Source organism: Apteryx rowi, unplaced genomic scaffold, assembly GCF_003343035.1.
Source record: "Apteryx rowi isolate R43461 unplaced genomic scaffold, aptRow1 scaffold_161, whole genome shotgun sequence".
Taxonomy (NCBI): Eukaryota; Metazoa; Chordata; class Aves; order Apterygiformes; family Apterygidae; genus Apteryx; species Apteryx rowi.
The window spans coordinates 718,422-738,498 of record NW_020447875.1 but is presented as its reverse complement, the minus strand read 5'-3'; the positions used below and the strand labels follow the sequence as shown (position 1 = coordinate 738,498).

Sequence of the window (20,077 nt, the reverse complement as noted above, 5' to 3'; positions counted from 1 at the left end):
CTTTTGAAGTGCCACTTACTAATTCTTGTTTTCAATTGCTCAACATCAGGCAAATCTTGAGAGAGAACAGCTGCTTACAAACCTTGTTACAGCACCTGAAGTCGCACAGTTTGACAATAGTCAGTAATGCATGTGGGACCCTGTGGAATCTTTCTGCACGAAATGCAAAGGATCAGGAGGCACTGTGGGACATGGGAGCAGTAAGCATGCTCAAAAATCTCATTCACTCAAAACACAAAATGATAGCAATGGGCAGTGCTGCAGCTCTGAGAAACCTGATGGCAAATAGGCCAGCAAAATATAAGGATGCCAATATTATGTCTCCAGGATCAAGCTTACCATCTCTTCATGTTAGAAAGCAAAAGGCACTAGAAGCAGAATTAGATGCTCAGCATTTATCAGAGACTTTTGACAACATTGATAATTTAAGCCCAAAAGCTTCTCACCGTAATAAGCAGAGGCATAAGCAAAATATATACAGTGAGTATGTCTTGGACTCCAATCGGCATGATGATGGGATTTGCAGATCAGAGAGTTTTAATACTGGTAATGTGACTGTGCTTTCGCCATATTTAAGTACTACAGTATTGCCTGGCTCTTCTTCCTCCAGCAGAGGAAATACAGAAAGTTCTCGATCTGAGAAAGACAGAAGTCTTGATAGGGATCGCGCAGTGGGTTTAAATAGCTATCATCCAGCTACAGAGAATACTGGGAACTCCTCTAAGAGAATGGGAATGCAGATTTCTACTGCTGCAGCTCAGATTGCCAAAGTTATGGAAGAAGTAACAAGCATGCATATTCCACAAGAAGACAGAAGTTCTGGTTCCACTTCTGAAATGCACTGTTTGACAGAAGACAGAAATGGCCCAAGAAGAACAGCCACTGCCCATACTCACTCAAATACGTACTTTCCTAAATCTGAAAATTCCAACAGGACATGTCCTGTGCCTTACACAAAAATAGAATACAAGAGAGCTTCAAATGATAGCTTAAATAGCGTCAGCAGCAGTGATGGCTATGGTAAAAGAGGCCAAATGAAACCTTCCATTGAATCATACTCAGAAGATGATGAAAGTAAATTTTGTAGTTATGGTCAATACCCAGCTGACTTGGCACATAAGATACATAGTGCAAATCATATGGATGACAATGATGGAGAGCTGGACACTCCTATTAATTATAGTCTTAAATATTCGGATGAACAGTTAAATTCTGGAAGGCAGAGTCCCTCTCAGAATGAAAGATGGGCAAGGCCTAAGCACATAATAGATGATGAAATAAAACAAAATGAACAAAGGCAGTCAAGGAGCCAAAATGCAACTTACCCCATATATACTGAAAGCGGAGATGATAAACACATGAAATATCAGTCGCCTTTTGGACAACAAGAGTGCGTTTCTTCTTTTAGATCAAGAGGATCCAGCGGTTCAGATCAGAACAGAGTAGGCTCAACTCTTGGAATGAATCAGAAAGTGAGCCAGTCCTTGTGCCAGGTTGATGATTACGATGATGATAAGCCAACAAACTACAGTGAACGCTATTCTGAGGAGGAACAACATGAAGAGGAAGAAGACAGACCAACCAATTATAGCATAAAGTACAATGAAGGGGAACATCATGTAGATCAGCCTATTGATTATAGTCTAAAATATTCAACAGAAGTTCCTCCGCCTTCTCAGAAGCCATCTTTTACTTTTTCAAAGAGTTCGTCAGTTCAAAGCACTAAAACTGACCTTATTTCCTCAAGCAGTGGGAACGCATCAGCCCCTTCAGTTGGTTCAAAGAGACAGAACCAACTTCACCCAAGTTCTGCACAGGGCAGAGGCAGTCATGCTCAAAAGACTGCCTCCTGTAAGACTCCCTCTATTAATCAGGAAACTATGCAAACTTACTGTGTGGAAGATACACCGATATGTTTTTCAAGATGTAGCTCTTTGTCATCTTTGTCATCAGCTGAAGATGAAATGGGGCGTGATCAATCCACCCGTGTGACAGATGCTAATAACACACTACAGATAGCAGAACTAAAAGAGAACAGTGGGATTTTGTCTACAGAAGGTGCAGTAAGTGAAGTCGCATCAACATCACAACACATTAGAACAAAATCCAGCAGACTTCAGACTTCTAGTTTATCTCCTTCTGATTCCTCTAGACATAAAGCTGTTGAATTTTCTTCAGGTGCCAAATCTCCCTCAAAGAGTGGTGCACAGACTCCTAAAAGTCCACCAGAACATTATGTGCAAGAGACTCCACTCATGTTCAGCAGATGTACTTCTGTAAGTTCCCTAGATAGTTTTGAAAGCCGTTCAATTGCTAGTTCGGTTCAAAGTGAGCCTTGCAGTGGAATGGTAAGTGGTATTATAAGTCCCAGTGATCTTCCAGACAGCCCTGGACAAACAATGCCTCCGAGCAGAAGTAAAACTCCACCCCCTGCTCAAGGAGCTCAAGTAAAGAGAGAAGCAACTAAAGGTAAAGTATCTAATGCAGAAAAGAGAGAACCTGGTCCTAGACAGGCAGCTGTGAATGCAGCTGTTCAAAGAGTTCAGGTTTTGCCAGATGCTGATACATTACTACATTTTGCCACAGAAAGTACACCAGATGGATTTTCTTGCTCTTCTAGCCTAAGTGCTCTGAGTCTTGATGAACCATTTATACAGAAAGATGTAGAGTTAAGAATAATGCCTCCTGTACATGAAAATGAACATGGAAACGAAGCAGAACCTGAACAGCCAGATGATGCAAAGGATAACCAAGAGAAGAAAGCAGAGAAGCCTACTGAAGCAGAAAAAGACATTCTGGATGATTCTGATGATGACGATATTGAAATTCTGGAAGAATGTATTATTTCTGCAATGCCAACAAAATCTTCACGTAAAGCCAAAAAGCCTTCTCAAGCATGTGCCTCAAAAATACCTCCTCCTGTAGCCAGGAAGCCAAGCCAGCTGCCAGTTTACAAACTTTTGCCTTCACAAAGCAGGCTGCAATCCCAAAAGCACGTGAGTTTTACACCTGGAGATGATATGCCGCGGGTATATTGTGTTGAGGGTACACCAATAAATTTTTCAACAGCTACATCTTTGAGTGATCTCACAATAGAATCACCACCAAATGAGTTGGCCAATGTAGAGAATGTGGGTACTGGGACAGACTCAGGGGAATTTGAAAAGAGAGATACCATTCCTACAGAAGGCAGAAGTACAGATGACTCTCAGAGAGAGAAAAGCTCAACTGTGACTGCCCCAGGACTGGATGATGACAAAACAGAAGAGGGTGATATTCTGGCTGAGTGTATTAACTCAGCTATGCCAAAAGGAAAAAGTCACAAACCTTTCAGAGTGAAGAAGATAATGGATCAAATTCAACAAGCATCTTCATCTCTAAGTAACAAAAACCAATCAGAAGGTGAGAAAAAGAAGCCAACATCACCAGTAAAGCCCACTCCCCAAAATAATGAATACAGAGCACGTATAAGAAAAAACACAGAGCCTAAAAGCACCATTAATAATGAAAGAAGCTATTCAGAAAACAGGGACATGAAGAAACATCTTAAAAATAATTCAAGAGATTTTAATGACAAACTTCCAAATAATGAAGAGCGTGTAAGAGGAAGCTTTGCGTTTGATTCCCCTCATCATTACACGCCTATTGAGGGAACTCCATACTGTTTTTCACGGAATGATTCCCTAAGTTCTTTAGATTTTGATGATGATGATGTTGACCTTTCAAGGGAAAAAGCGGAATTAAGAAAAGGAAAAGAAGCAAAGGAAACAGAAACCAAAGACTGCACTAATACCGAGCAGTCTTCAAATCAGCAACCAAGTAATAGGACACAAGTCTGTCAAAAACACCCACCAGGCAGAAGCCAGCCTAAAACTTTCTCTCAGTCAACTAAAGATATTCCAGACAGAGGAGCAGCTACAGATGAGAAAATGCAGAATTTTGCTATTGAAAACACACCTGTTTGTTTTTCTCGCAATTCATCTCTTAGTTCCCTCAGTGATATTGATCAAGAAAACAATAACAACAAAGAAAGTGAACCTGCAAAACGAACTGAGGCTCCTGATTCACAGATAGAATCAAGTAGACCTCAGACTTCCGGTTATGCACCTAAGTCGTTTCACGTTGAAGATACACCTGTATGTTTCTCTAGAAACAGCTCCCTGAGTTCTCTTAGTATTGACTCGGAAGATGATCTTTTGCAGGAATGCATTAGTTCTGCTATGCCTAAAAAGAAAAAGCCTTCAAGAGTAAAGAGTGAAAGTGAAAAAAATAATTCCAGAAATATGGGTGGTATACTGGCAGAAGATTTAACACTGGATTTGAGAGATATACAGAGGCCGGATTCGGAACATGGTTTCTCACCTGATTCAGAGAACTTTGATTGGAAAGCTATACAAGAAGGTGCAAATTCTATAGTTAGTAGCTTGCATCAAGCTGCAGCTGCTGCATCACTGTCTAGACAAGCTTCATCAGACTCTGATTCTATCCTTTCATTAAAATCTGGTATTTCTCTAGGGTCACCATTTCATCTTACCCCAGACCAAGAAGAAAAGCCTTTTACTAGTAATAAAGGTCCAAGAATTCTTAAACCAGGGGAGAAGAGCACATTGGAGTCTAAAAAAGTAGAATCTGAAAATAAGGGAATCAAAGGAGGAAAAAAAGTATATAAAAGTATAATTACAGGAAAAGCTCGCTCCAGTTCAGAAGTTTCAAACCAGCTAAAGCAACCACAACAAACAAGTATGCCTTCAATTTCACGTGGTAGGACAATGATTCATATTCCAGGAGTTCGAAATAGTTCCTCAAGTACTAGTCCTGTTTCCAAGAAAGGTCCCCCACTGAAAAACACAAACTCCAAGAGTCCCAGTGAAGGCCAAAGTTGCACTAGTTCTCCAAGAGGAGTCAAGTCATCAGTGAAACCTGAGCCAGCTCCTGTAACTAGGCAACCCTCTCAACAGGGTGGATCAAGTAAAGGACCTTCTAGATCAGGATCTAGAGACTCCACTCCTTCCAGACCTCAACAGCAGCCATTAAGCAGGCCTCTGCAGTCTCCAGGTCGAAACTCAATTTCCCCGGGAAGAAATGGTATAAGTCCTCCCAACAAACTGTCTCAGTTGCCAAGGACGTCGTCTCCTAGTACAGCTTCAACTAAATCTTCAAGTTCGGGAAGAATGTCATATACATCACCGGGCAGGCAGATGAGCCAGCAAAACCTTACAAAGCAAACTGCCTTACCTAAGAGTAACAGTGGCATTCCCAGAAGTGAGTCTGCTTCAAAAGGATTAAACCAGATTCTCAGTAGTGGTGGATCCAACAAAAAGACTGAACTGTCCAGAATGTCATCCACAAAATCTAGTGGAAGTGAATCTGACAGATCTGAGAGACCTGTTCTGGTTCGTCAGTCAACTTTTATTAAAGAAGCTCCAAGTCCAACTCTAAGACGGAAATTAGAAGAGTCTGCTTCATTTGAATCTCTGTCTCCTTCCAGGCCAGATTCTCCCACTAGATCCCAAATACAGACGCCAGTTTTAAGTCCATCTCTTCCTGATATGTCTTTATCCACTCATTCAACTGCCCAGACTAGTGGTTGGCGAAAATTACCCCCTAATCTGAGCCCTTCTGTGGAATATGATGGGAGACCAGTGAAACGTCATGATATAGCTCGTTCTCATTCTGAGAGTCCATCTAGATTGCCAGTCAATAGATCAGGAACATGGAAGCGTGAGCATAGTAAGCATTCCTCATCGCTTCCTCGTGTCAGCACTTGGCGAAGAACTGGAAGTTCTTCCTCAATTCTGTCAGCTTCTTCTGAATCCAGTGAAAAGGCAAAAAGTGAAGATGAAAAGCAACATGGAAGTTCTGTTTCTGGACCCAAGCAAAGTAAAGAAAGTCAAGCACCAACAAAAGGTACTTGGAGAAAAATAAAAGAAAACGAAATTCCTCAAATAATGAATGATCCTCAGCATTCTTCCTCAGGTGCAGCAAATGTCTCTGATTCCAAAACTCTAATTTATCAGATGGCACCAGCTGTCTCTAAGACAGAGGATGTGTGGGTGAGGATAGAAGACTGCCCAATTAATAATCCTCGATCTGGAAGGTCCCCAACTGGAAATACTCCCCCTGTTATTGACAGTGTTTCAGAGAAAGAGGGTGTGAATGGTAAAGATTCTAAAGAGAGTCAAGAAAAACAAAATGCAGGGAATGGAAACGTTCCTGTTCGTACCATTGGTTTAGAAAATCGCCTGAACTCATTTATTCAAATAGACAGTCCAGACAAGAAAGGAACTGAAGCAAAACCTGTGCAGAATAATCCCGTTCCTGCACCAGAAAATAATGAAAATACTGTTAGTGAGCGTACACCATTCAGTTCCAGCAGCTCCAGCAAACATAGCTCCCCCAGTGGCGCTGTTGCAGCAAGAGTGACTCCTTTCAACTACAATCCAAGCCCCAGGAAAAGTAGTGCTGACAACAGTTCTGCTCGGCCATCACAAATACCAACACCGGTAAATAACAGCACAAAGAAACGTGACTCGAAGACAGAAAATACAGACTCCAGTGGAACTCAGAGCCCTAAACGCCATTCAGGCTCTTACCTGGTGACTTCTGTCTAAATGCATCAAAAAATAAAAATAAAAAAGTAAAACTGATGTATTATTTACAGCAGCTATGGAGAAARATTTTGTTTCAAATGAAACTTTAAAAGACTGGGGATTGGTTTTATTTGTTGTTTTTATTTTTTGTAAATAGGTTTGATTCTTGTTAGAGGGTCCTTGTTCTGGAAGCCATATTTGATAGTATACTTTGTCTTCACTGGTAATATTTTGGAGGGATGCCTGCTTGACAGTTTGCAGTAAAATTGCTAACGCAATTATATTTGTACAGTATGTTTAACATGTACTTAATTAGCATCCCATCCCATAATCCTTTAAATATTGCTTGTCTTGAAATCATGAACATTACAGATAGAGACGATACAGTCATATTGCTTTATCAATCACTTCTAGATTACAGACTGACTAAACTACATCAGGGAAGAATTGGTATTATTTATGCAAAAACAGTATACTCAGTTTTAGTATTTGTGAGTCCATCTAACCCGATAATTAATCATGTGGCTGTGAAATTCACAGTAATATGGTTTCTGCTGAACAAGCTTTCCCAGCCTGCTTTTCTGCATGAATGGAACTGATGGTTCATTTTCCGAAGTAATGATTAACATTTCTGTGGTCACATAATGTGCATAGATAGCTATGGTGTAACGATTTACACTTTTTGTGCTCTGCAACAAAAGGAAAACTGTGTAACTGTAAAACCTTGAACAAAATTATTTTACCTGAACTAGATTTTATCTTAAAGTAGGTAGAATTTTTTTGCTATGCTGTAACTTGTTGTATATTCTGGTATTTGAGGTGAGATGGCTGCTCTTTTATTAATGAGACATGGGTGATGTCTCAACAGAGACTAAAATGAACATTTCAGAATAAATTATTACTATATGTAAATTGTGTGTGTTACTTCTGCATTACGTAAAAGGAYGGTATTTTATTTTGAGATGTCACCTTATAATGTGTTGTATAATGCACTTACACTTAAGGCCTGGTCCAGCAGAATCTTGCACCTCCACTCTTCGCCCTTTATCCCTGACAATGGCTGTTGTAGGATGCTTATAACAGTTGCAGGATCAGGCCCTAGGTCTTCTGTACTATATTTGTAATTGAGACGGTTTCACACATCTCAGGTGCATAACAAGGCTAAAGGCAGGGTATTTCCAGAAGCCAAGCAGTATAATTGTTTTCATGACTGCAAGCCTGAAACAATATTGTATGTATAAAAGTAATATTTATAAAACAAAAGATTTTTTTTTTAATTGGGAAAAATAATGTAGAATGTGAAATAGTGACTGTAAGATGAAATTTTAATTCTATTTGAAATCTTCATGCATTTTTTTATTTATTTTTTAAAAATGATCAAGGGAAAAATATTGCAAAAATACCATGATAAGAAATTTGTTACTATAGTAGAACAATTTTATACACAAACCAGGACATTTGCTGCCTCAAGCCTTTTTGATGTGAATATGGTTTGTGTGTAAACAGTGCTGAAAAGAGAAATCTGTGCTTAAAATATATATATGGTCTGAATTTAGATGAGATTTGGTTTAAAGTAGAAACACTTATAAAAGAATATAATAGTAACCATTGTGTGTATGATTGACCAAATCATGATATAGCATTTCAGTTTGTTGTGTATCTCGACTCGACTATTCTAACATTAGCATTTTAAATAATTGGTATTCATGATTCAAAATGCCCTGATTTCAGGATTCCCTGAAATAGAGCAATATAATTTTATGGTAGCTTTAATGCAGTTGTAGAGTGTATCATATCTGTGGCTATTGTACTTCATTTGACATTGAAATTAATCTATTTTTATCTTAAATTCTGCATATGAAATGCACTTTTTATAACAGAAATGAGATACTATCACCAGAAGTCAACTAAGATTAAATTAAAAGCCAATACCAAAATATCATGTTGGAAGAAGTGGTATCTTATTTCCTCATTTATACTTTGTCTCCCATCTAATTTGCTTATAGACATGCTATAGATCTTTCTCATCTGGTGAATCTTTAACAAGCAGCACTCTTCATTTAATATATTTGCATACAGTAGTCATCACAAAAACCTTTAATAGGAATATTACTGTCCTTTTAAAGATGAAGAACTAGAGATGGTGAAAGATTGTGATTTGTTCAAAGTCAGGGCTTCCTATTGGAGTAAAATACAGAACTCCATCCCTGTGTTTAAAATGCAAGACTATCTTTCATATAAATTATGTGATACTTTTTTTGTGTTGGGCTTTTAACTGTTAACATGTAGGTATACTGTGTAATCCAGGATGGTCAGTTGGCATCAGCTTTACATCTACATCCTGCTAGGTGTTTAAAGTTAAACTGAATCCAGATAAAGAAATTCTGATTGCAGTTTTATAACTGAGCCATTAAAAAAAAAAAAAGATGAGGTGAAATAATAAATAACTGTATGTGTATCATGCACTAGAATGTCTTTGAAAATTGCAATGGCCTCTGTGGATAGTCTTGGAGGTATTTCATGATCATTATAATTGGGAAGTTTCTCTTAATATCCTTATAACTAGCCTATATTTGTAGCAAAAATGATATAGATAAGATAAACTTCCCAACTGTAAGGGTAGTGAAATGAAACTGAACTGAACTGAAATATGCTTCCCATGGGAGTTGTTAACTTTCCATTATAGAAGTTTTAAGAAGAGGTTTAGCAAACATCTCTTAGGGATGGGCTTTAGTGTATTTCATACTGCCTCTGTGCAGAGAGATGGGCTTAGGTGACCTTTAGAAATCCCTTTCAGACCTACATCTCTCAGATACTACATCTAAAATGTTCAGCATCCATTAAGACCCTTTATAGCATATTTAAGAATATCCATGATGTTTGATTTACGTTAGCGATTAGGATACAAAGATATGTTTAAGCTTAACTATAAAAATGGATGCTGGAAATAAAATCCAGCACCCACATTATACGTTTTAAAGCCATTTTCCATTTTTCTGGTTTTGTAACGATGTCTAGATTAATGATAGCCAGATTTGGTTTACGCTGCTAAAGATTTCTGCTTATTCCTTTGTTTTATTTCTATGAAGTCACCACAGTAGGTAACAGGACATTATTTATATCAAGTCAAAAAGAAGAAAAGTAAGGAGTAAGAGGGAACCAAGACTCATTTCACTGTTCTTCTAAAATGCATTACCTATCCTTCTCCAGATTTTGGCAGAACTTTTGTGATTTGCATGCAGACCTTTAGTTGTCCTTGAATTAGCTTACCATTTCCGGTACATATCAAACTAGTACTGAAAATCAATTTACTCTGAAAATACTCATAACGCTGATTTCAGACTGACTTACAGCTTTGTCCTCTTGATGTGAAAAGTGGAAACATGACCACCTTGCAAATTCTAATTCACTTTCTTAAATATACATTCATTTTAGTTTCTTGCTATAAGCTGCATGTGTGCCACAGTTAAGGTTATTGCTCACTTTCTGTGAAAGTTCTTCTGACTAAATATTTCAAACTTTAAAAGGGAGCTAATCTGTTTTTATTTTTCATTTGAAGTTCTCCATCAGAGTATTTTCCCCTGAAAGCTTAAAGATAATTCTCAAAACTCTTTGTCAGAGATGCCAGCTTAAGAATTGAAAGCCTTGCCAGGATTTCCTGACATGCCTGGAATATTGTTTCAAGCAAGACTTGGCTTCAAAGTGCAAACATCGTTTATGCTGTATTCTTCAATGTGGACAAGTATCTGTGATGGCTTTGGGGAAGTTGGTTGCTGTGTCTTGGGCAAAGGGGAGAAAAGGAAAGATTTCAGAGACTCTCAGACTCTCAGCCGTCTTTCCCCAGGGATGTACTTTCATGTATTTCCCAATAAATTGCATAAACTACATAGGGAGAACAATGCCCACAAATTAATGAGATTTTATTTTGCAAGTATGCAAGCAGGCCATGAAAATGCAAAACTTTTGCCTGTTAATCTGACAGTCGAATTCTTTGATATTCACTTTGGAATATTTCCTAGCTGTTTCTTCCCCCTCCCCACCACACCCCCATTAGAGGTAAGGGAAATGGACATTACCAAGAAGACAATGAAGTTTTGTTAATAGGTTTCTTCATTCTTTTTAAGGGTAAAGTCGCATGTTATTTCTGAACTGAAGTAACAGTTTGCACTGTTGAAAGAAGTTTCTTTCTCCCTTCCCATGCTCCTGGCTGTGCAGTCCTCTGGCACTCATCTGACAGTTCATTTGGCTAATTCAACTCTTACCTGGCAGAATTGGTGGAGAAGTAGGATTAGTGCCCCCATTTGAATGGGTCAATGCAGGGTCAGACAAGTGCCAAAGGTAGCAAAAAGGAAGAGTAGGTTGAAAACAGCAAGGGCTAGTGAGAGGAAAGGCTGGGATAGCTTCCTTCTGTGGGTGCTGAGTGTTATATTAGATCAAACCATTACATGCAATTTCAACCTGACATGCACAGTTCAGAACTGTTCTTCACCCTAGGTTTTGAGACAGCAAAAGCAAATTTTTGCAAAATTTTTGCAAAAGCAAGGTTCTGGACTCTTCCACTGTTGTTCACTCTGAACTGCTGCCTAATAGCCCCCTAGCACATGGCATTTAAATACATTATGTTCCAGACAAGCCCTTTATCCTGGAAACTCTGACAAGTTTCTACATTAATCTGTAGTTTATGTTTGTGGAAGATATTTTTCTTCATCAGCACTTTTCCAAAACAGTTTTTGTGTCATACATAAACATCAAGGTGACAGTTTTTAAATTTTCAATGTTAAACTCAATGCAGTAAATCCATCCAGTAAATATATTTACTGCAGCTAGTTTTCTGGGAGAGGCTTGAAGGGGAAGAGAACACATCCCTTCCCTAATGAAGACAGTATTACTTATAGGGATGATTTGGAAATTGTTTAGGTGGACTCTTACAAGCTCCTGTATTCTCTTCTTGCTAGATGCCTCCCAAACTGTCTTCTCACCTTGCTCTCTTATTAAATAGTATGAACTGCTGTAAGAGTGTCTCTAACAATCTTCCACCTAAACATAACCTCATTTACCTACTGTAATGCCTTGCAAAATTTCATCCACCTGCCGGGCAGCTTTGTTCTTGACAAGACTGTGATCTGGATGAAGCTGTGAATCAGAAGCAAATTGTCAGTCAGTAAGAAGCATGACTTCCTCCACACGCTTAAAACTTTGAGGAATTTGTTGAGCCCAGATCACCCAAATGTGTTCACCCTTTGCTTCCACAGCCATCTCCTTTGCACTTTTAAGTAAAACAGTAAAAATGCCCACACTCTTTTTTCATTTCAAATCACATACAAAAACTTCACTTAAGCTTCATAGTTTCCTGTATGCAGAATAACAGATTGTATCTGTAAATGTGTTTATAGAGAATGGTAATGTAGTTAAGGTTGAGTTTTTAGTCAGAACAGTAAGTTGGCTGGTTATGTGTTGTGTTTGGTTACATATTAGAAGTGCAAGGGGATTTGGTGTGGGGCTGAAGGAGCTTAAGAGTTCACAACAGTAATGGAGGCGTCGGAATGAATTGGTAATATCTAGATGAATATAAAGTGTGTATTTAATACCTCAGTTTTCTGCTGTCAACTTTCAGTCTACCAGATGTGTTGTTTGCTTACTGGAAGACTGAGTAACGCCTCCCTAGCACAGATTTGCAAGTGATCTATTCCTCGTGAAATTTCCAAACAGTTCTGGCTTTATGTATTTACAAATTTCTGCCACTGTAAGATTTGAGAAAAGTCTTCTAATTTTGCTGTTTGTGAAAACATCCTTTGCTTGAGTGGCTGTGAAACTGCAATTAGGATATCATGAAGATGTAGAGGGGACTTGTTCACTCAGTGAAACGCACTTCTGACCAGAGTAAGAGCCCAGGACTGATGTACAAACTGCTTATTTCTTATGCCGTACTTTTTGGTGGGATTTAAGATGCATAAAGCTTGTGCTGGTTCTCTGCAAAGAATTGTCATCCTCTGAGATAGGATGCATTTTCCCACCTGTAAATACTGTTTCTCCTTAACAAACTCAGCCCACAATTATCTTTCCTTCAGTTTTGTTTGCTTCTGCCTGAGATGCATTACTGTTTATATCCTAACTCTGTAATTAATTCTTCCTTCAACTATTCTAATGTATTTTGTTTCACAGTATACTAATTCTGAATTTAGGCTTGCTATGCATAACTTATTACTTGCAGTGTTACATAAAATTTCCTCTTGATTGCATCTTGTCAGAGTGGAATTCTTTTCTTGGCTACTACTAAAAGTTAGGTGTCTGTTTGCTGTATTAGAAATATAATTTAATTTAAAAGGAAGTTGCTCTTAAGACACTTGGACAATGACAGAGTATATCAGAACTAATGCCTTAAAAACATTCAAATTGATTTTGTTGGTAGTCACGTTTCATATAAACAAAAATGGGAAATAAGCTCAGAGACAGGGAATTTACCAGTGGAGCTCTGTTTTCTTGCATGTTTCATTTTAAAATGAATTCCACAGAACAAAATCTACTTCTGCCACAACATAATTCCATTACCTCCCTCCATTATTTACCAGAGGTTCACAAAAGAGCTTATTTCATTTTGACTTTTAAGCACAGTAGAGACTCGGTTAACTTCAAGTCTTTCTTTTCCATAATGAATGCATTCTTTAGTCCCTGATTAGAGACTATTAAAGGACCTGGATTAGTTGAATTCCCAACATACAAACACACACATTTATGCACACATACACATGCATATTTTGCACCCTTCTGTTCACTTTAGGCTTTAACATATAGTTAGATCAGAAGCATTTAAACTAAAAAGATGCACTGTTGCTGAGTTAGTAAGATACTGTGTTTTCTAGTATTTGTAGCTCTCTGTTCATAGTTTAGAAGATGAGTTCTGATTTCAGGATTAATGAGTTTGGTTGGCTGATTTGGTACTTTGGTACTTTATTTTTGAAGTGTTCTAGAGAAAAATATACTTTTTAGTTTTAATTTATAAATAGAAAAGGAAATTCCCTTACTAGCAATTTTTAAAAAGCCAGATAACATTTTATAGCCAGAATATAGAAAAAAGCATTATTACTATCACCTGCAGTTTAAAGTAAGGATCAAGAAAACTGGGATATTTTGAGTGATTACATTTAATACCGAATGAAGGTAGCTTATGCCTAATTCTGTCCCTTCTCCTAAAAATCCTCTGTACAGAAGAGCATACTGGGGGGGTGGGGTGGGATGCAGTGTGGATATACAATAAACAGAATTCAGATTTGCTTGTGCATCTTAACTAGATTGTTACTAAGGTCTGTGGTGGCAGACACTTTATATGGAAGTAGCCATGGAAGAGCAGGAAGGTAGATGTAAAGATTAAGCCATAATATGAATGGCTAGAAATTTCCCATTTTTATCTGATTTTTTCCATCAGGTGAGGAAAGGGAGTTGTCACCTTTATTCTTAGAGTAATTGAACAGTTGACCAATTGTGATGGATAATTTGACACCCTTTAAGCGTTTTAAGTCATTTGGAAGCCTTTCAGACAGAAATCCCCTAGTTTAAATGAAAGCTATGAGTTCAGAGTAAATAGTGTATTATTGTGTCACGTGTGGATGACTGATGGTTCCTTTTGGTCTTACAAACTGACTTTGCACAGTTGTGACTTTGCACAGCTGTCAGCTGTTCCACAAGGCAAAAAAGAAAGGCCAAGGAACAATTGGATGTAAAACTGAGACTATACTTTTTTTCCCAGTCACATTTTCTTTGCAAATAGCAAGGAATTAGAGATGGGTAGAAATCCTTATTTTCTGTATTTGCATTTTGCCAATTCTTTTGTTGCCAGCTAAATAGAAATTGGATAGAGTCCATCGGCAATGTGATGCATGCCAGTTTTCCCCCATATCTCAGAGAAATACTGTATACGGTGTCTGCAGTATTTTCTGAAGTCAAGGGTTGAGTCTAGGTAAGATATTCTAAAAGACTTTTAGTTCTGCATTAAGTACCATTCCGGAGTGCTGTTTCAAGGCAGCTATGGGACTGCTGCTGTTATGGTGCAGCAGTTAAGCAGATTGAAACAAGTAAGCCCAAAATAGCTTTAGAAATCTTGTGGATGTTTATGCCTTTTTAAGGATGCATGTGCTATCAGGATTATTTCTAGGACTCTATCATACTGATGAACAGAAGGGACTTTTCTGCTGAGTACTAAAGAGAGTAAGTGGTGCAATTGTCTCTTAAATTGTAGGATAGCCATGAGGTGGTGCTTCTCCAGAGACCCCCTATGGTAAAGGACAGGATTTTGGCTTACTAAGATAGAAAGAACTGTAGTAGTCCATGGATTTAAAATAATCACTTCTTTTGGGAAAGTGGTGTACACAGCATTCTAAAAGTACAATATACCAAGATGCTATGGTTCAGTCTGCATACTGAAGTTTCATGATATGTAAACACCACTTTTGTGAATCTAAATGAAGCACAGCATTCTTTTTTTTTCTTCTCTATACTCTTCAAAGTTATCTTTCAGACAGAGCTAGTTTACAACTGCCTACACTTCCATCTTAGTGTCATATTTCATGAAGTGTTTCTATTTAAATGGTTTCTTTTATTTCCATTTATTTTCCCTATATTTTATTTTAAAATACATTTTTTTGAATCCTTGCTTATAAAGACTGTGGGAAAATCCTTCTCTGCTCAACACTTCCTTTCAATGTCTATTGAACCAACCAAGATTTCACCCTGCATCCCTTTTCTTTGTTCTGCATTGTATCAGCAGTCCACTACAGAGGTGTTGCACCAATCTAGCTGAAAACATACCTCCTCTTGAATGATGCCACTAATCTGTATGTTATATACACATTTCTAGCCTATTTAGACTATACAGTGTAACACCAGGTCAGAGAAAACTGAACACCTAAGCTAGGCCTGAATGAGCTGATACCTGTACATCACTTCCAGTAATACGCAGAAGTATTGTTTTGGCTCAATCCAGATGCTTTTGCATGGGCAGCCACTTTCAGTTAGGGCATCTGGATTTATCCCAGGTGAAATGTACCAGGCTGTATCACAACCACTGCTGAATTTCTGTTTCATAATTTTACAGGCCCTTGATTATAATTTTTTGATAGTTTTTTTTCCCTGCCGCAGTCATAAAACAGGGTTTGCCTGAGCACACCTTACTCGCTGCCATGTGTGCTATGACAGATTTCTGTTTGAAGTGCACGTAGTGCAATGTTCATTCCCTGCTATTTCCATTTCCACTGCGTAGTTGAGACATACGGAATGAAGTTATAAGCAGCTTTCAGAGACCAGTATCCCTGGTACTAAGCAAAGGCATTATTTGGAATTGTGAAGTTTTGCTTCAGACATACATGGGTCCTGTCCTCAAGAGCAATTACACCTTATCCTCACATTGATTTGAATGTTTAAGAGCTGCCAGGTTTTGAACTTTATTGCTTAATTACTGAATTTCTGATGTCAGGGACAATAGATATTTGGAGAGTGCCTGCTCCTTTTATATGCCTGAGTTGGTGTGTTTTGTGACCTACTTATGTCTTTGAATTCTTCAGGCTGGAAATATGCAGAATTTAAGTTTAAAATAAATTTCTTGTGACACTAGAACAAATGTAGTGGCTGGATGCCATATACTCAATGTGATGGTTTTATAGTGATGGTGGGGATTAAACTGACATGTTTGTATCTAATGCTTCATTTTAGGCATGTTAGTTTCAAGATACTGTGAATTCTAGCACCAAGACATGAGATTGGTATGTAAGAATAGGATATACAGAAAAGAAGACATGCTTCCCTTGTTGTGGTCAGCCATGTATGCGATATAATTCAATCTGTAACTCGACAAACTCAATTTCCAAGAATTGTTTATAATTTTTTCCATCTGAAATAGACGTGAAAAATCCTTTATGTCATCACCACAAATACTTATATCGGCTAAGTAGCTTCTGTGCTATGTAAAAGTAAGTTTAAATATTATTTTAGAAGAGAAATCATTAATCCACGTATGTTGATGTTAAGAAACTATATAAATTCAAACAAAGGAAAAAATACCATGCAGTTATCAAATATAGCAACATTAAACAAACAAACATATAAAAGCTTTCTCAGGATCCTGAAATAAGTGGGCAGACTGAGAGCAAACTTAATATGCAGTAACAGTATCAGGCCACTCACAAATTGCAGCTGTGTTTGCTGCCATTTTTTATCTAATGTCATAGCAGTTTCTCAATCTGTTGTCTAATAGCAGTCCATTATGCACCAGAAAGTGGTCTACAAAGTAACAGAGAAATTAAAAACGTTGCAAAAATCTAAGGGAAAAAAATGGCACAATGGAGAAATAACTTTTAGTATTTGTTCATTAAGTTTTAGCCTAATTTTTATTAATTGTATTTGAAGCTGTGGAAATACCAAATAAATATATTTTTTTTCCCTAAAAGCATTAGGTAGTTCTTTTATTTAAACTCTGCTAGAGCATTGTTTTTCAGAAGGAGATCTAGGTTTATACCCTTTTGGGGGATTCAAGACCGTGTGTCCCAGGTTATGCATATTGTTATTTGAAGAACAAAAATAAACTGCAACGAGCTTGATGCATAACATGGTTTAGTGATGAACATGTTTAATTTAGAGATCAGACGATGAGTATGCCATGCATAGATATTGGTACTAGGACACAATGAGTACAATGAAATCTACTCTGTCCACAGCTTATATTGTATATACAGTCATGGAGGGTTAAATGTTGTAAACAATTGTAAAACAACCCACCTTCTCCCTGAGCACAAGTAACAGCCTGCAGCCTGCTGTTAGGGAAGCACAACCCTGGCACTGCAGGGTCTCATTGCCATGCAGCACGCATGCAGGCAGCGAATGCGGAGCAAACGGTGCTGACCTGCCCACCTCCCTCCTTCCCTGCCCTACTGCTTGTTTTGCTGAACGGAGGTCACAGCAGCTGGCCCAGCCTGCTTCTGCCACCCTGACTGAGGCACAGGTTAAGCACTGACAAGTTGGACAACAGCTCCCAAAGTAGTGGTACTTCTGACACTGTTTAGTTGGTGGGGATCTCAACAAAAGTCCCATAATAGACACGCGTGTGTGTATGCAACAGAGACTTGAAAGAATAGTATTGTACTAAACAATGCTGGTAATTCTTTATCAAGCTAACAAGATGAGAATGTTTTGTTGTTATAAATTAACAAAAAATGGCCATGTGTTTAAATACCTAATTATTTTTAATAATTACCTTTTAGAGAGGTATGTTTTTCTTCCCAGCATCTGACAGCATCACACAAAAAGACTGTGCCTGTCTGTTCTTCAGCCTTGCCAAATGCTCCATGACTTCACTAGGTTATTCTCTATCAACAGCACTGCTAAAGCATCCTGTTATTCTGTGCTTTTCATGTTCCTCAAGCAGGTCTTCCATACATTTCAGTGTCAAGAAAATCTTTTTTCAGTTCTGATGTCGTCAAAGATATCATGATTATAATTTAAAGGAGTTCATCATTTCACTGAAAATTTCTTCTATATTGTTTTGTAAAACAGTGATGTAGTGAATTTTATACCACTTATGAGATCTATGCATCAGTAGAAAATAACAAGCTGTGTCTTTTTTTTTCTTGAAAACAGAAAATAGTCAATTGCTGTGTTTTATCCCCCTTCAGAAAAATAACACACGTATTTTTTAAAGAACTCCATATCAGCCAGCTTGATGGTAATCAGGGATCACTCTCTGGAAATCGGTCTTCAGCATGGACAACTATTGGATCAAAAGCTTCCTTCATAACTTGACTCAGCTCGGTTTGTGTAACTTTTCTTTTTGTTATCAGCTTATCTTTCTAAAGAGCTGCCAAAGCTTTGCCCTGATCTCATATAGCTGCAATCACATCTTTGAAAGCTGCTATTGCAGAGACCACACAGTTGTATTTCTCTTCTGTAGTAGTTTGAACAGTATATTCACATCTGGCATAATGAGAGGAAAGATGGAAAGAAAGAAGACAACAAAACTGCTCACCATTCAAAAGAATCAGTGGCCCAAATAACTCATGACTGGGTGCTAAATGCCACCTTGATTCTTTCTGAAGCGTTTCCATAACTCTTCCAAGTTTTCATGAACTGTCCTTACAGTTCTTCCCTGGAAATTCCATTGTGTTGCACTCGGTCTCAGCATCCTCCTATTCAGTACTTCATCTTGGACAGCCGTATGCCTTTTTGAGGCAGAAAAAAATAGGAGAATGCAGAAAAACGTGCAAAAATACTTTCAGTTCTTTGTGTGTCCTGGAGCATAGCTGCTGCATGAAAAGGTTTAATTGGTGAGTGTAACAGTGCACAAAATGTACCCTGTGGAATTTCTTTTTCGTTAGGGCTTGCACTCCATTCAGTCTACCCATCATCACTGCTGCACTGTCCTACAAGCAGTAGGTTTGTACACTTCATGTTCATGAAGGACAGAGTTGATCGCTGTTGCCAAACCTCTGGGTGGTCTTTCACTACTGAGACTGCACAAAACATTCAACGGGAACATCACYCTCTAATAGACAGCATAATACTGTTACTACCTGTGATCACAAAACATAGTAATCATTTTGTCAGCTTGAACTGAAACTTAAGTTTGCTCTTTGAATGTCACCCTTGATATGGTCTCTGGAAACTTAACATGTGCAGAATAGTTCATTTGGTATAACTGAAGTGTCCTGAAATGCTGGCAAATTATTTGTAAAGGTTTCTTAGTACTAGATCATCCTCACATAACATTTAAAATATTGACCAAAAAGTTTCTGGCTTCAAAGATCTGGATCAGCTGTCATGCCCTTGGGTACATAGGCTGCATGAGCCACAGTTTTAGCACTGAAACAATCTTTGATAATGTGTCCCATTCTTATCAACATTTTGGTCATGTCACTGAATTTCACACCAACATGTGTGAACGGCATTGGCTTTTCCAGGAAGTTGCAGTGAAACAGCATTTTGCAGGTGAGATGCTGAGCTTTCCGTGTTTTGCGAGTCTTTGAGTCTCCACACTCAGAACTGCTGCACAGTATTACCCCCAAAACCCACATGCAGAAGGCCGCACACTCCTCCTGGCGGCCGGGCGCCATTTTTAATGAAGCCCCTCGCAATGAAACGTCGACCTGCTGGTAGGGTTCTTCACTTCGCTTTTGCCGTTGATAAGAACGCAGCCATCGAGCTGAGGCGACCCCCAGTGTTTCACTTCCAGTTTCTGCTCAACGGTCATCGTGCTGAGCCTGTTCTCCACCAGAAACCTTTGGTTTGTTCCCGTTTCCAACAAGCGCTTCGGCTCCCCCCCGCGGCGGGAGGCCGCCGCTGCCGCCGCCTCGCGCCCCTCAGCAGAGGCGCCTGCGCAGCGGAGGACGCACGCGCGCTCTGCCGCGAGTTACGTTGCGCTCTCCTACAGGCTGGCGCGCTTTAGGGACAGCAACGCCGCCCAATCGGATGCCGGGAGTTCCCGTCGGAGGACAGGAGGGGGCGGGATT

General features: G+C 38.7%; 1 protein-coding gene and 1 long non-coding RNA gene across 4 annotated transcripts in view; one reads left to right on the top strand and one right to left on the bottom strand.

The window, feature by feature from the left end:
* Nucleotides 1–7,502, top strand: part of APC (APC, WNT signaling pathway regulator) — a 95,920-nt gene extending 88,418 nt beyond the window's left edge. For all 3 annotated transcript variants that reach the window (XM_026059875.1, XM_026059873.1, XM_026059874.1), the window contains exon 16: nt 50–7,502. In XM_026059875.1, the coding sequence (XP_025915660.1) occupies nt 50–6,611 (6,562 nt within the window). In that variant the 3' untranslated portion in view covers nt 6,612–7,502. The remainder of the gene's footprint in view (nt 1–49) is intronic.
* On the bottom strand, nt 6,714–19,901 carry LOC112963119. The gene is made up of 2 exons (XR_003252497.1): nt 17,830–19,901; nt 6,714–11,723 (listed from the first exon to the last, which is right to left on the bottom strand). It is a non-coding gene; the product is annotated as an uncharacterized LOC112963119 (long non-coding RNA).
* Nucleotides 19,902–20,077: the final 176 nt, after the last annotated feature.